Source organism: Hakea prostrata, chromosome 1 (assembly GCF_041222555.1).
Source record: "Hakea prostrata isolate BN-2017 chromosome 1, UWA_Hpros_2, whole genome shotgun sequence".
Lineage (NCBI taxonomy): Eukaryota > Viridiplantae > Streptophyta > Magnoliopsida > Proteales > Proteaceae > Hakea > Hakea prostrata.
Window position 1 is genome coordinate 14,531,010 of NC_142600.1, and position 17,408 is coordinate 14,548,417.

At 35.3% G+C, this 17,408-nt stretch overlaps 2 protein-coding genes across 4 annotated transcripts; one reads left to right on the forward strand and one right to left on the reverse strand.

Moving 5' to 3' along the window:
- Nucleotides 1-1,014: 1,014 nt before the first annotated feature.
- LOC149027713 (uncharacterized) lies at nt 1,015-3,247 on the forward strand. Its single transcript, XM_089147278.1, has one exon. It carries the CDS (start codon nt 1,247-1,249, stop codon nt 2,486-2,488), a length of 1,242 nt encoding a protein of 413 aa, XP_089003404.1. The 5' UTR covers nt 1,015-1,246; the 3' UTR covers nt 2,489-3,247.
- A 2,344-nt stretch (nt 3,248-5,591) lies between these two features.
- On the reverse strand, nt 5,592-13,320 carry EGY2 (ethylene-dependent gravitropism-deficient and yellow-green-like 2). Of its 3 annotated transcripts, none has more exons than XM_089165210.1 (14): nt 13,132-13,320; nt 12,868-13,046; nt 12,693-12,756; nt 12,287-12,373; nt 12,104-12,196; nt 11,391-11,438; nt 10,831-10,935; nt 10,326-10,400; nt 10,071-10,176; nt 9,774-9,867; nt 8,736-8,889; nt 7,957-8,164; nt 6,631-6,791; nt 5,592-6,205 (listed from the first exon to the last, which is right to left on the reverse strand). In XM_089165210.1, exons 2-14 carry the CDS (start codon nt 13,020-13,022, stop codon nt 5,957-5,959), a joined length of 1,599 nt encoding a protein of 532 aa, XP_089021336.1. In that variant the 5' UTR covers nt 13,023-13,046; nt 13,132-13,320; the 3' UTR covers nt 5,592-5,956. The 3 variants fall into 3 exon arrangements, with proteins under 3 accessions (XP_089021336.1, XP_089021329.1, XP_089021326.1); XM_089165203.1 differs by having other exon boundaries at nt 12,868-13,049; XM_089165200.1 differs by having other exon boundaries at nt 12,868-13,320.
- Between the last annotated feature and the right edge of the window lie 4,088 nt (nt 13,321-17,408).

Here is a 17,408-nt window from a genome sequence, read left to right on the forward strand (position 1 = left end):
CTCATTTTTAATGATAATAGCAAGGGGACACAAACATTTAATTGTGCTTGTGAACAATTTTTTAAAATTCAAGATAAATTGATAAGGCGGAAAAAAATGAATATCAGGATAAATTTTTACCATAAAGAAAAACAAATATGAATAGAATTGAAAAAAAAAATTTGGGTGCTGCGCAACTAATGTGCAACACTTGCAGCGAACGGCTGAAATTCAAATCTTTACAAAGATTTCAATCTCGACTGTCCATTTCTAGAAAGTGTATTATCTCACTTTTGAGGAATGGACGATTGAGATCGAAATCTCGATCGAACTCTACTTCTACATTATACAAAGAGTAGAGGCCCCACCTCGAAAATCATGAATTCCAAATCACAAGGAGAGGGATTTACATCATCTACAATTCTCACCCCTTATAATTCTTTATAATTCTTATTTAGAATTGTGGCATGTGACAGTTAAGAAATTGAATCTAATAAATTCCTAAAATTAAGGGTCAACAAAAAACTATTGACAAAATTATGTAAAATTTTAGGAATTTATTAGATTCAGTTCTAATTTAATTATTTTGACTATTGAATAATTAATTACCAGATAAATTATACCCCAAGAAGAGACCCCTTGAGTAATAGACTATACATGTTGCCAAAAAAAGTGACACTCGTAACAATTGCAAAAAAGGAAATAGAGATCAGAGAGAACATAGAAAGAAATCAAGATCACCAGAACTTACCATACTAAGGCTTATTCCTTCTCTATCTATTTTGTGAAAAATAATAGTCTCCATTTATGCAACTTGGTAAGGGATTTGAGGGAATAATCGATGTTGAGGAACCAACCCAAAAATGAAAAAATCGTGCTGATTGATCCGGGGACCCTGTTTATGGTGGGAGCTGTGACAGTGCAAGCTTCCAGGCCGATAAGGCTTATCGGCTTAGAGAAAGAACAAAAAAGATGGAATCTTCCCATATGATTAACTCTCTGTCACCTACTCCTTAACTTCCATGATCAGGCCATGAAAGCTCCCTGTAAGAATAACAACATGTCCATCTCTTTCTTCTAATCTTCTCTGCAACCTGCACACGTCACTGACGGCTACCTGTCAAGGTTACCGAGTCAATCTTCTGCCACGAAAATCACCTTCAAAATTTTCTTGGCCAACAAAGTCAAGCGGGCAACATCCAACCCCCACATTTTTTTTCTTCTGTTCTTTCTTTCTTCTTCTTCCTCTGCAATCCTACTGAAAGCCATGATTAATATACGATTACTTGGCAACACCAAAACGTCTCTTTTCTCCACTATATCATTGGCCACTACACTCTTTCTTTTACTGCTCACCTCTAGTGTTTTCTGCAATTTTCTTCTCCAATCTCTATACAAAGAAAACAAGGTAACCCATAAAAATGGTGTTTTCTTGGCTTCCTTACCGACGTTTTCTTATTCAGTGATCGAAGAAGAGAGAAGTACTGAAGCATATAATATCACTAGAGAATCTCTAATTCCTCCAATCAATCTTTCAGAGAAAGAAAGGATCGTTTGGTTCAAAGGAAAGCTTCAAGCTTTCGACGTATTCAAGTCAACCAAGTTGACTAGACAATTTGCAGAGCGAGCACGCAAGTTCTTTGATAACACCTGTGAGGTACAGTTGTTCATGACGTGGATATCTCCAGCAACATCTTTCGGACGAAGAGAAATTTTGGTCTTGGAAACTGTCTTCAAAGCCCACCCTCAAGGATGCTTGATGATTCTCTCTGGTAGCTTGGATTCAATACATGGAAATAGAATTCTAAAACCTCTACGAGATCGTGGGTTTAGAGTGGCAGCAGTGAAACCAGACCTGTTGTTTCTTCTCAAGAACACACCTGCTGAAGCTTGGTTTCGTCAGATGAAGAAGGGAAACAAGGACCCTGGTGAGATTCCTCTTGCCCAGAACTTATCCAATCTCCTTAGGCTTGCGGTTCTATATAAATACGGTGGTGTCTACTTGGATATAGATTTCATAGTTCTTAAGAAGCTTTCAGGTCTGAGAAACTCAATTGGAGCACAGAGTATGGATGCAGAAACTGGTAAATGGTCTAGGTTAAACAATGCAGTTCTGATCTTTGACAAAAATCACCCTCTCTTATACGAATTCATCAAAGAATTCTCCCTCACTTTTGATGGAAACAGATGGGGACATAATGGACCTTACCTGGTTTCAAGGGTGGTTGAGAGGGCAGGGAAAAGAAGACCAGGCTATAACTTCACAGTCTTGCCATCCATGTCGTTCTATCCAGTTGATTGGAACAGGATTCCTGGTTTTTTCCATAAACCAGTTGATCGTGCCATGTCGAGATGGATATCTTCAAAACTGCTACAGTTAAGTGGAGAGACTTATGGAATTCACCTCTGGAATAGGCAAAGCCGCCATTTGAGAATTCAAGAAGGAAGCATCATTGGCAGGTTATTATCAGATCATTGTGTTCTGTGTGAAAATATTTACAATACTTGAGTAAGTTCATCTTAAAATTGAATAGCAGAAAAGATATAATTCTAGGATTCAACAAGGAAGCTTGAGTAAGGTTTTCGAATTGATATGAGGATAATTCCTTACTGTAATTATATAAGTTTCTGCCACTGTTCTTTTAAGTATTTCTACCTATTCTTCCTTTATAACATCAAAATCTCTTACATGGTGAAGGATTATACTTTATGTAAAGAAGATACAGTTTGTCCAAAATAAAAGTTGTTTGGAATCCGAAAAATAAGAAAAATCCGATAAACCTAACTGATTAGAAATCATAATTCTAATTAGATCCAGTTTGGAAATGGTATCAAAACTTTGTAGCACAGGTCATAATCCTCCGTATTGTAGATTCTGGTAATGTTCTGGTAATGTCCTATGACTTTGGTTCTCCTCAAGCTCCTTCTCTTGTACTCCTATTAGAGGAAACAGATCCTTTTTCCATGTTAAGATCATGCCAGAAGTGGTTTCTCCATGAAATTACTCCCACTGTTAATCCTACTGAGCCCATGAAAGCTACCATCTTTCTCATCTGCCCCAGTACATGCAGGCTTTACCATTGTTGTACCACTAAATCCCTTGTATAAGACAAGTAGTCACACTCATGAACGGAGTGGAACATGTTTTCATGATATATATTTCATAACGTACAGCTCAGAGAATAGGAAGTAACATGGCTGTTAGAGAAGCAGTTGAGTTTGGAACGTAGATCCACGAACTTAAGAGAAGAAAGACCCTTGATGAGAATGTCAGCCAGTTGATCAAATAAGGAAGTAAATTTTCACAAAAAGCTTCTTTTAAACTTTGTCACGGACAAAGATCATCCGAAAAGCTAATCTTGTCTGCTTAAAAATTTAAAAAGATAAAGAGTCCAAAAAAAGAGGGCATCATAGATAATGCTAGATCAATGGTGCCTTTCAAATAGGGAAGGATGCACTTAGTTACAAGCTAGCATTCTGTATGAGCAGAGGATTACAGACCTTAATGACGCCGTATTATAGTAACAAATTATAAGGCACCAACAATACTACTACACTCAGTAGGTAGAGGAGTAATTATTGAATAGCAGAAAAGAATGAATGTTTCGAGAGTTCAACAAGGAAGCCTGAGTAAGGCTTTTGAACTGATTTGGGGATAATTCTTAAACTGTTATTGCATGTTTCTGTCACTACTACTGCGATTTTGTAAGTATTTCTACCTAGTCTTCCTTATAGAGCGAAAATCTCTTACACGGTGAAGGAATTTGATCTAAAGATAATATAGTTTGTTTACTATCCAAAAAATAATAAGTTAGAAATCATGAATTTAATCAGATAAGAGTTTGGAAATGGTATTAGGACTTTGTACCACATATCATAATCCTCAAACGTCGTCTCAATCTGAACCTGAAAGTGAAGCCTCGGAGCCTCCAAATTGCAGATTCTGGTAATATCCTGTATGACTTTTTTCTCCTCAACCTCCGATTTCTTGTAGTATAAGAAGAAACAGATCCTTGCATGAAACTACTCCCACTGTTAATCCCACTGAGCCCATGAAAGCTACCACCTGTATCACTGCCCCTGGTACGTGTAGCCTTAACCATTGTTCTACCACTAAAACCTTTGAAATAGGTCCCTGAACTAGCAGGCTCCATCTTTAGCAATTCTTGTAGAGATCTTCCTCTTTTCATCAGCTCTTGTAAACTGGAACTCCTCCTCTGGGAAAAGAGCAAAGGATTGGAACTGACAGTGTTGGATGACGATGAATAGAGGAATCTCTGTTTTTGGATAATCTTCTTGATCCTTTCCCTCTGTGCCTCTATGTTGGTAATGCGAAGATCCTCTACTTCATCTTCCTCCTCTATCTCTAACATCTTCTTCTTCGCTAACCAATCTTTGACCTTTTTATGTGCAGGGTTAGAACATCATAAAAGAAATCTTTGGGTTCAGAAGCTAGAACCCCTTATAAACTACAAGAAGAGTCTAGCGAAGTAATACCTTTAGCAGAAAGTTTGAATATATTTGATTCTGCAATTGTCCAATATAGAAATTTTTGTAGTCTAAATGATAATGGCCTTCTCCATTCTTTAAATTAGCATAAGAATTAATATAAATAAAATTTCAGTAAAAAAGTATTTAAATCTTATTAGAAAATGAGAAAAATAAAAATTGCAAGAAGGCGTGAGGCAAGCCTCCCCACCAAAAATATAAAAGCTCTTTCAAATTTGATTGAATAAATTAAAAAGAGTTTCTATTTCTTGCCCATAATAGAATATTGATGCCTCGTTATGCTTCATCACCCCTATAAGCCATCTCCTGGATACGTTAAGAGATACTTGTTAGAACAAGAATGATCTGCAAGTTGAATCCAGATAAATTGAGTAGCCGTCCCAGCCATTCTCAGAATGGTTAAAAACAGAGCATATTCATGGCTAATGAATACATACTAATGAATTGATGATTATCCATCCCCAAAGAAAAGGAATAGATAATGATAACTCGCTTCTCACTCAAACACAAGGATGAATAATTGAAACTTAATACGTCAACACAACCATTGGTTAGGTAATCAAATTTAAACAATTCTTAAAGGCACCCTTGACATGTTAATGCAACATGTCTTCTTTGAAATTTGATTAAGAGTAATTAATGATGTGATCTGAAACATGGAGACTCCACCGAGAAGATACGTTCCCCATTTTCAGTACATGTGCAACTCATAATGAAATAAACCTATAATTAAAACCTATGGAAAGATCTTGCCAATATAAAACTGATTGCTTGAATATTGAAAAATGACTAATTGGATGTTAGGACAATTAAAAATTGTCCAGACAGAAGTCGAATAAATATCACCAAAGAGTTGAACAGGTCCACAAGAAGGGTCTAGAATTGTCACAGGTGTGCCAACCAACTGCGCTAGTAATTATCTTCTAGTGATACGATTCTAATTGCATTCATACCAAACTTAAAAAATGGAAGATGAACTGTCAAACATGAACTGCAGAAATTGAGTAAACTGCGTAGTCTTAAGAACCAAATGCGTTAAACCCCCACCCCGAAAAAGAAAGGAAAAAAAAAAAAGAAGAAGAAAAAGAGGAACCATACGAAGAAAGTTGAGCAAGGCGAAGAAAAATTCAATCTGCAATTTCTTTTTTTCTGCTACTCTCAATTCAGCAGCTTTAACATACAAAAAAGAAAAAGAAACAAGTTATATGTTTTCTTAGTTCTATCTGACGTGTCTCTATTGAGAGCCCACAAAGCCATTCAGAACCCTTTTTTCAAGAGAGGGAAGGGGGGGGGGGGGGCTCTTAAGATATGTCCAAAATGGATTTACCGTCTCTGAAGATCTAAACCAATGCTTCCTCAAGTATAGGTATACATACATATACATATTTAAGAAATAAACTTTATTACATCAAATCATCTCAATAAGAAAAAGGGTAAATGGTGGCCTTCCTAAATATGGACGCCCTCACTAGAGATCCATGGTGGTTTCACTAGTGAAAGGGAAAGGGTACGGCAAACATATAAGCAACCCCAAGAGCAAAATTGAAATGCCAAGAGCAACATACTTGTCATCAGGATCAGTGATCTCTTCAGAGAGTGGAGCAATTGGTCCTCTCTGCAAGAAGAATATCAGAACAACCCAATAGAAGGACACATCACTGAACAGTGAGGCTATTCCCAGCAAAGCGATTGAAGCAGATGTGATACGATATGAGGCCTGCCAAATGTAGACCATTAATATTTTCACAAATTTCATTTATCATTCTATTGTAATGATATACGTCAGCCCCAAAGCAAGTTTTGCACTGCACAGAACACCTCTGTGATCAGTTTAACAATAGATAACGCAAAGCTACCGTTTAAATGTAAGGCTTCCTTACCAAAGAAAAGACTTCTTAAGGCCACATGGCTAACTGTAAATGATTTACTAGTTAGTTCCCTAAATTTCCCCAAGAAATTTTGAACAGTAAGAGCTGGAACAATCAAATGATTGTCCCAGCAAATCTGGACATTCTTGGGGATTTGTAGCATTGATCAAAAAGCTCATAAGACTCTTCTTTCCTCTCAGATTCACATATATATTTCAGAGAAGAAATACCCGGTTATTTCTCTCTCCTGAACAACTAACAATAAAGTAACTACCTTTCTTCCCCATAGAGCAAAAGAAATGCGTCCCCCATCAAGCTCCCCTGCAGGTATGCTGTTGATTGCATTGATTAGGAGCCCAGCCCATGCCCATATTACTAGCGGATTGACAGACAAGGGAGTTCCATCTTTAAGTGCATCTCCCAGGAGAAGCTTTGCTGTAATTGAAGAAATGTTTATACAATCTCTGTGTAACACAAGGAGTATGATGCAAGTTCATTTTTAAAAAAATAAAGAAAATTAGGTGGAAGAGAAATTATCGAAGACGCCTACTTCAGCTTATCTTTACACACACCAGCATTTCTATAATGAAATTTCATCCTCCCTAAGTCAAAACTCAAAAGCAATTGGGAAAACACAAAGAAAGGGTAACCTATGAGGCTATGACCTAGAAAACAGCTTTTTTTATATCTTTCATTTGACTGTGTTGTGAGTCTTTTGACCATAACAACCATGTACATTCAAAGTTTCAAAAATAAACTTCACTATTCATATACGAATCATGGAATTTAACCCTCCCACAGGTCATACCACAATTTTCCAGGGAAACTACAGATAATCCCAATTCCATGTTATTCATTTGCAATGGGAAACATTAATATAATAATCCTCGAAATACTTCCATCCATAACCTTTTCTTGAGGCAACAATCTATTGGAATCCAAGATTGTCTGAGTACCTTCAGTTTCACTGCATCTTGGATTAGACTACATTAGATCTCCCCTCATATTTTCTCTCAAGACATCCTAAATATATTAGATGCCCTTTGTCTTACATCCAGTACACAGCTATTATGCAGACGTACCCAGAACCATTCTGATTGGATTCAAACAAGCTGGTCTAGCATTTATAGCTTGCCTATGGTCCTCTGCTGCTGCCAAGTTCTAAAAACTGGTCAAATCAAAAAAATTGTCACCTTACCCAATCTGAGCTTACTATGGCAGTTAGTGAAAAACCAGCTGATCCAGATTGGATGGTTCCCCAACCTGGATCCTTCATTCCTTGATTGGCAAACAAATTTTGGCAAACACATACAAGTCTGTATACAGTTAGTATATACCAAAATGTCTATTACTTTAGTAACATTTTAGTTGGACAACGAACAACCAAGAAGGCTCAACCAAGCAGACTAGCAGCAGACTCATTTGACTAACATAGTTCAAGTCGACAGCTGAACAAAAAAATGTGAGAGAAGTGAATGAGAAGCACAAGAATTCACACTTGCAGATCCCAAGTATTAGGAAAGATTCTCAAGCAAATCTCATGCAATAGGAGCTGCATAGTTTCAAATATACTAAATGAATGAAAATCAATGTATTTTACCTATGCCACCAGCAAGAAAGGACTCATGGAAAACTGATGCATCTACAACAATGCCAATACCGTCACTTGGTGGTAAGATGAACCCTAAGAGCAGAAGCACAAGACCAATAGAGAATCCAGCCAAGGGTCCAGCAGCAGCAAGCTTTAGCAGATCTTCTCGTTTGGGCACAATATTAACAATCCTGGTAATGGCACCAAAAGAACCTATCTGCCACCAAATAGCACATAAATCATCCATTCATATTTCTTTCCAAAACATATGAAACGTTCACAAACTGTGGTCTTGCTCACATTATGAGTGAAAGAAAAGATGAAAGCAGTCCAAAGTCCAAACCCAGCATACACCATGGGGAACATGGGGAAGCAATTTGGGAGACTTCGCAGTTATAAAATGCATCACAAAGGACTAAGACGTAAGTGGAAGGGTTTCGGTAATGAATTCCCAATCAATGACGCCAGCTCCTCAGGGCTCTATATTCATTCCAAAGCTCCAGCGCTTTGGGTAGAGCCTAAATATAGGATAGTCATGCTCAACTGCTGGATGGGTGGGAGCTCTTAACCACTACTGCTTTACAATATCTTCAACATCCAGACTCTACAGAGTGGGGTGGTCCTGGTGTACCCATTGTGGCAGTAGGTAATAGAAAAAAAGAAAGTTAAGATGATGGCGCAGCTAATGGTAAAATGAAGGTCCAAAAATGTGGATTCATTTTGTACTCAATATATTCAATTAGACAGCATTTGGATTCACTAAATAAAGCTGGAAAATGAAATTTCACCTGCCAACTAGGAACTAAGTATGGCACACCAAGCTTAATTCCAATGCGTCTAGCAATTACAATGTGGCCAAGCTCATGCGCAAACAAAATAACTGCAGTAGTAATGGCTCCAGGGAGGCCATCCTTCAATAATTCAAGATTGTCAAAAGTAGACCTAAGACAGACATATATATTAGTGTAGGGTTACTGTTAGAATGAACACCAAGAAATCACAAACAATAACAGAAACAAATCAAAGGAACACATATTTAACATGGTTCACACACCAACACCATTACTACATCCATGGGCGAAGAAGAACTTCACCATGTGGAAGAATATTAAACTAGAGACTTTTCAAACCCAATCGCCGGAATTGTGTAACAAAAACTTTCACCCAAAGCCCTAGTACTAAAATTCCAAATCTCACAATGACTTAATAAGAGAGCATAAGGTAACATATTTATAGAATTTAGTCGGGTAAACAGGTAAACCCATCAGGTTCCATCACAAATCTCACAAATCTGGTCATTTGGGTTGCCAACTAAAATATGTCGGTGTGGGTCCATCGTCAAAGTCAAGTAAAAGAATTTGTGTCGCACATATCAGTTACAAATACATAAACCATTTTGAAAGCTTTAGAAACCAAATGAGCATGTTTGCACAGTAATGCATAAGAAAATCTCAGGTTCAGAGGATTTGAATTTGGTTATCATATATGAATCTAGACACCAACACAATTTAACATGATTAACTACAATCACTCAATCAATAATTTGTGTTATCTCAATTTTGTTCACATGCTTAATAAAAAAAAATCAAATACATTTGCTCCTTCCACATACAATTTATTGTAACATACTTTCTTCTAAATTTATAGGATGTTATTGAGAAAATAAACCGAGGAGTTCCCAGAAAGTAATCAGAAGTCAATTAGATTTTACACAATATAAGCTGGTGAAATTATTTTAGCCCATCCCAAAAAGAAGGATAACACTTTAAACTAAACATAAGATACACTATATTAAATGGGGAAAAAACTAGGGGGAAGAAACATACAGCAAGTTTGATTGCAGTGCAGGTACATTCCGAAGAAGTAAGGTAAAGACAGTTACCAGTCCAAAAGCACCTGCAGCAAACCATTCTGGGACCGCTGCACCAGGAGCACCAAACGAATAGTATATTTAAAATAAAAACACATTCTGTCCCTTGTATCATACTACCAAATTTAATTTTTTTCCACAAAATAGAAAGATTAGATACATACCCACAACATACTACAATTTCAAAACAGGAAGATCCAGTAGGTGGTCAACCAGCAATGCAAAAACATATATAGAGAGTAAGGTCCATTACCAGTTGTCTCTGGTTGCAAGGTTGTCCTCGGAACAATTACAGCCACCGGCTTATCATCCTCAGGATTGATGAGAAGGAAAAGTTTATATTGATCCCCAAATCTATCCTGCAAATAGACTAAACTCAACTTAACAAAACCTTAGGACACTTACTTAGGTTGGCTGCATGAATACTGTATGTAACGCACTGGAACCTAACTATCCCTAAATAACTATTCTCCTCCAGGTATTTAAATGTCAAAAGCTAGGTATGCACCTGGATCCTTTTTGTAATCTTTTCATAACTTTTATCAGCCTTCCCTCGCAAGTTTCCTTTGAACAAAATTCCGCCCTAGAACAACAAAGGAACCCCAGGGATTCTTTCAGACATAACATTCGTGGGAAATCTTCAACAGAGAAAAATTACAACAGGTTAAATGAGAAAAATATATATATATATATATATATATATATATATATATATATATATATATATATATGTGTGTGTGTGTGTATGTATGTATGTATGTATGTATGTATCGCCTATAATCTAAAGCTGCAATAAACAGAAGAACAGAAAATCCATAAAACAAGCACATGGATTATTTTCTCCCATCAACCAGTGCCGTTCCATGACCCAACATAAATTGAGATAGATAAGGTATTGACTTTTAATAACAGGTTCCTAATAATTTTTTTGATAACCAGAGAATTCTAGAGCATCTAGAAATTCCATTTAAAAATTTTGCCAGCCTCTTATAAACAGGAATTCATGAACTCACCTCGTATGGCTCCTGGCTTGTCACGAAAAAGGTATCAAAACCAAACACTTGATCCTTAAGAATGTCAATTGTTTCCTTTGGGATTCTCACTGCTTCACTCAGTTTCTGTGCCAGCAATGAGGGAAAGAACATTAGTAACCAATATGTAATACAGACTTCATTGCAGATGAACTGTTGAAAAATAACAAACACTATGGCTTTTTTACTTCAAAGTAAATGACCATCAGCGGAACTGATATTAATTTCGGAAGGAAATAGAAACTTTTGTAATCACAAAATATGGTTGATAAACTTCTACTTTTCCATTTTTCACACGCATTGGTACTAATTTTAACTTGTCCAATACTGTCACAGCTGACACTGCTAGTATTGATTAGTACTCATGTTATTCTTTGAATAATTTCATTTTCCTTCTAACTTTTTTAACTTTCAAGCAGATGGAGCCTACTTGAATATTCATATAAAGGGTGGAAATGGGAGAACAATCATGAAACACGAGCCATTTTCTGAAACAAGATTACCAAACTCCAAAGAGAAAAATAGCTCCAACAGAAATTTACCTTTACACCTGGAAGAGGAGATCCACTTGCAATTTCTATGGTCTCCTCCTGCATGAAACATCAAACACTGAAAAAATTAAATTAATTGCCTGTCCATCGAATTAAAAACAGAGGTTTGGGAAAACTCAAATGAACCATTGATCTGAATGGATCCTCCCTATAAAATCTCAAGTCTTTTTCTTTCCCACCCACAAATTTTACTTCAGCATCTCCATGTGAAGAATCAATTAATCTACTGAGCAGGTGACAGATCTAAGGGTCAACGGCTGAAAATTTCCTTTGTATATATAGGTGATTTGTTAGATATAAAGGCTACCCCTCCACTATTTAAATGTCATTAGTTTTATTGCCCCCTCTTTGAAAGAATCCTAGGTTCCCTAGATGACCGCCGCTTTCTTTCATAATCAAGACTATTTGTGTGTTACACATGACCAAATTGACAACTCTTTCCATATTTACAAGAGCTATTCAGCAGTTAAAAGCTGTTGAACAGCTCCTTAATAGCCATCAGTTGCTGTCAGTAAGAACGTTGCACACAAATACACAGAATGTACTTATAGGGTATTCACAGTAAATTTTTACCATATCATGGTTTAGTGAAAGCAAATACAATTCTACTTGAACTTCCAAAATTATTGGTAAGGACAGTTACCTGAATGTCATGACTCTAGTAATACGCAGCTGTGGCATTTTCAAGCTAGAAAATAAGTTACCTGGATGTCACCTTCACCCTTCGTTTCTCTTGTGCTATCTTCAACTGCATTGGTTGAACGAAGCATTTCTATCTTGGCTAACTGGCCCTCGTCCTAACAAAGTTGGTAACCACAACAGATCAAAAAAAAAAAAGATCAATCAATCAATCAACACGATGTGTATATATTGAAATACTCTCATACTTGATCAACAGAAGTCGGCTGCGAATCATTCTGTGTAACCGGGTCACTAGAAAGTGGTACTTCTCCATCTTCAGGTTTTTCTGTGTCCTGGGGAAGAAAAAACGCTCAAAGTTGAGAGACATAAACATTAAACCAGGACAAATCAGAGGGAGGGAAAATCTCCTGGTGTGAACTCCAAAAAGGCGAGAAAAATAGAACAATAGATTCTAAGGCAATCTGAAGCCAACATCGATTCGCATATATGAGACTCCAGTCAGCGAAAAACTGTTTAACGGCGAACTATACCAATCCAACCTAATATTGAATCGATAATCGACGCAGTTACTGGCAGCCAAACAACAGGTTGGAATATTGCAACCAATGGTTACTACATAAACTGGAACTAGTGCAGTGAGGAAGTTGGAACCTTATCATTATTACTTTCTGGCTCAGTCTTTGTATCTGTCACTCGGCAAACAATCCCCGGCTTCCTACGAAGCACAAAGCGAATGTAGAATAAGATATTAGCTTTTCCAATTTCCAAATTCAAATACATCAGGCACCGCACAGATGATAACAATAAGTAAGGAAGAATCGAAGACCTTGGAACAGAAATTTCCCGCAAATGGCGCCTAGGAAAACATCTCCGCCTCACCGAAACTGAAGAGGAGATAACTGGAAGAAGACGAAAATTACAGCAAGAACTACACTGCAAAATGGAGGAGAAACTATCGCGGAAGGCAATCGTAACGTTCATCTCTGGTGTCCGTGAGAAGCAAAACTGCTACAAAATCAAGCAGTAAACCTTGAATTCATGGCGATGCCTTTTAGAACTAAAAAAAATCGTGGAAACAGAGCCTTCTTACTCGAGTAGTGGCCGGCGAGCTAAGTGTAACAGATGATTAGGGTTTAAGGATAACTTAGAAAACGAGCGAATTCTGAAAGTTCAATTTTATCTTCCAGCAGTGCTTCGTGGGAGGACTCGAAAGGCTAAAGGGATTATAATCTGGCTGGGTTTGCTGTCTCTTAGCCGTTACCCAAAACTCCCCGCCTAATCCATTGCTCTGTCTCGTTGGGAAGAATATCCCTAACCAAATTCTTAGTGGACACGTGTCCGAGTAATCTTGATCGTTTGGGTTTTCGCATCTCACACGGCTTTGAGTTCTCGTTGTATAGAGATGAAAAGAAAATAAACGAGGACATTAGAAGGGAAAGAAGAAAAAAACAAAAGTTCAGATCCCCTCCCGAGAAAAAAAAAATCTGTACTATAAAAAAAAAATTTAAATGAAAAATAAAGTACTATTTTTTTTTTTTTTTGTTAAAAGAAAACATTTGATTGAAATTGGTTGCAAGTACTAGCTAACTCTGGTGTTATATTCTCCCAATCATTTGGTGGGTTTGGTTCAGCATTAGAAGTTAGGTTTTTAAACCATTGTGATAGTGTCTAATTTTGGAATGTATTAATATTTGTGGCATCCAGCTTTTCATATCAAAATGATCAAAAAGGAGATGAAATCCTTCTTATTCTCATCTTCCATCTCTTCCATCTCTCCCCCGCTTTCATGTGGGCAGAGACCCCTATAGAGAATGAAGAAGGGCCAAGGATCTTCCTCTCAATGGAATGGGCCTACGTGACGCTTTAATCCTGTCTCAGTCGGTAGGCAAGTCAAGTTGACCCTTAGACGTAAATTGGGCAGTTCAGTGCAAGTGGCTCATAGATTAAACCTTCCATCAAGATCTCGAGTAAGTGAGGAGTTAGGGTTATGGTTTGTTTTTTTGTATTGGTAGCAAGTCGGTGATTTGTGAGGTGTTGCACCAAATGGTACTTATGTGGTTTTCTTCTTGTTTTGCTTCTGAATGCCTTGTCTTATGCTTGTCACCACAGCTTTTAGTGTGTCATTGTCCTCCAATAATCCCGTAGAGATGACATGGAAGCTATTCTTAACATGCAGCCTCTTTGCCCATCCCATTCTTCTAGTTGTTTGCTTACACTATACCTGCACACATCAATATTATCTTATTGCTTTGTTCAAATTCTACAAGAATAGCACATGTACATATTGTTGCATGATATCTATCACGCCAATGGTCCAGTTTGAACCAAATCTGTTATTTTAGATGGATTAGGTGGTTTCCTAGTGAAATTTACCTCATTTATTAATAACCAAATATCATAGCAAGTTATTGTAACAATTGATACTATCCATCTAATCATGGGTTTATCCATCTAAGAATGGTTAAATAATGGAAGTCATAGGTCCAATAGATTGTTCTGATGAAAGTTCTCCACTCTTAGTCTTAGAGGTCTTGCAGCACAAATTTGCCTCATACAGTCACATCAAGGTGCTACGCTGATTTCAAGTTGTCTCCACAAATTCGCATGGTTGAATGTTTGGTGTTGTCATCTCATAATAAAATCTTCTTTTTTCAGAAAAAATTCAAAAATGTAGGAATCCAAATATTCTCCCTCATTTCCTAAAAATGATGATTTCATTTTTAAATTTGATGTGTAGATGATCCAAACTCAGGAAGAAAAAAAAATGCAAACTGTTTAAACCAGAACAAATAAAAAAAGGATTAAAAAAAATAGTGTCTAATTAGCTAATTTTGGGCCACAACCTTCAGCGGAGTTCGAATTATCGCTTATGATGAACATGTTTTGTTCGAATTATCACTCATGCAACCTTACACCTACAAGTTTGAGAAGCATAAGAGATAGATAAGATAATTGGTTGTCAAGAATATAGACTAGCAGCTACAAAATTAAAAGATTACGACCAATGTTCTGTTTCAAATCACAAGAACAAAAAAAGATAGTCGTGTAAGTCACTATAAGTATTTTAGCAAGTTAATTAGTATTCATTCACCTTTGATTCAGCCAAAAAAATAAGTTAATGATACATAATATTAAATATCCTTTCAATCAAAAAACATGCTAAATCTTCTCATGACAACATGAGTAAGGTCTAGGTTGACAAACATATTATTGTTGAAATCTCATCTTTTCATAAAATTATATCAAGAGGTTTAGACAATTATTTAATTAAGGTAACCATTGTTATTTTTCAATAATTCTTTATTTCTTTTCCCCTCATTTTGTCTTATCAATCCTTATCTGATGAGGTAGACTCATTCGAATTTCGAACTCTTCCTCTAAATAACTGGAAGTAACCTTTGTGGATGAGTGAAGCCATGCATTAAGATATATTTCCTCTATTATTTACTAGTAAACTTCCACATTTATATACATATAACCATTTATGAGGGTGTATTGAAAAATATTCAACAGATTAACTATAAGTGAAAGTAATATAGCTCACATATATGGCATTTAGTTAATTTTTACGGAAAAAAATGGGAATTAGTTAGTTTTTAAATTTGGGTACAAGATTACTAATATATCTCATAATACTTATACCAAAAAAAAGAAAAATCTCATGATACAATAATACTTTGTCAATAGAGTTCAACATATGGTAAAAGTTATCAAAATTAGGTTAAGCTAGCTCTCAACCAAATAAGCTCATCCTAAGTAGTAACAGGTGATCCTTAGTTATAAGGTTGTTCGATGTATTATAAACGGAAATAATATTTCAAACTATAATATGAAATGGTGAATAAAATTAAAATAAAATGAATGCAAATAAATGTTTAAAGTTGTGATGTTTATTAAAAATAATAATCGCGTGAGGCATTTTAAGAATACTTCATTTCTCTTTTATTATTATTTTTTCTTGGTGTCTTGAAACTACTTTGTTCATACATCATGTGTGATTTTTTAGATATATATTACGAATGATTGAGGATAACGAATAACCATACAAAATTAGCATGGATAGTCGGATTGTTTGTGGTTATTTCTATAGTTATTTTATGTATTTAATTATAGTTTAACATAATGATTTTCAGTTTATTTCTTTTTAAAGGATAATTTTGACATACTGGAGGCAATTGATATACAAATAACCTATAAGAGAAAAATCTCAGGTAAAATTTTCATTTCTAACTTTGTAATAATTTAAACCAAGTTATAATATTTATTCTTAATGAGTGGAATGATTATCCAAATCTTTTGATTACAAAATTTCATATATATATATATATTAGGTGGTTCTGTAACATGTTTTTTTTTATTATTATGAATTACAATTTTAAAGTATTCTTATACTAGAACTAGTCGAATAAAGTTATAATTTTGCAATTGTAAAATAAAGTTGCATTTATATTAGTGCAAATTATTCTACAGCTTTTCTTATATTGAGGTTCTCTTTGGTTGGATTTCTAAATCTTCTTCAATTTCTTAATTGTACAGAACTGGATGGTTCAAGAAAAGAGGGTGGATGCAACAATGAAGAAAGAAGAGAAACAATAGCATAAATAAGAATTCGGAACCACCAAATGGACTTCTTATTCTTGCAATATTTTTAAGGGTAAATATCATTTACCTCCCATTTTACCTAGCAAATATATCAAACACTTTCCTCTGTTAACTTTTTCGATTAAATTTAATTTTTACTATTAAATATTTTTTTTAAACTCCAAACTATTCTTGGCTAAAATATTTTTTTGTTTTAAATCCTAAATTACCGTAATCACCCTAACAGTTAAACTATTAAATTACCCTCAATTAAAATAATTATTAAAAACAAAAACAGCATAGTTAAAACTTAAATTATTTTTAATTATTAAAAGCCCAATATATCATTTTTTTATAAAAAAAAAATTATCAAACAAAAAAAAAAAGTTACTACAATCAAGTAAAATTAAAAATGCAATTAAAAAAAAAGAGAGTATGTTGATAAAATTAAACTCGTACTATTATTTTAGGTTTTTTTAATTGTTTGATAATTTAAAAAACAAAAAGGTATGTTGGGCTTTTAATAATTAAAGATAATTTGGATTTTAACTATGGTGTATTAGTTTTTAATAATTATTTTAATGGAGTGTAATTTAGTATTAACTACTAGGGCGATTACGGTAATTTAAGTTTAAAATAAAAAAATATTTTTAGTTAAGGGTAGTTTGGGGTTTTCGAAAAATAATTAACGGTAAAAGTTAAATTTAACCAAAAAGTTAAAAGAGATGAGGTGTTTGATATATTTGCTGGATAAGAGGGGAGGTACAGAAAACTACTAAAGCATTA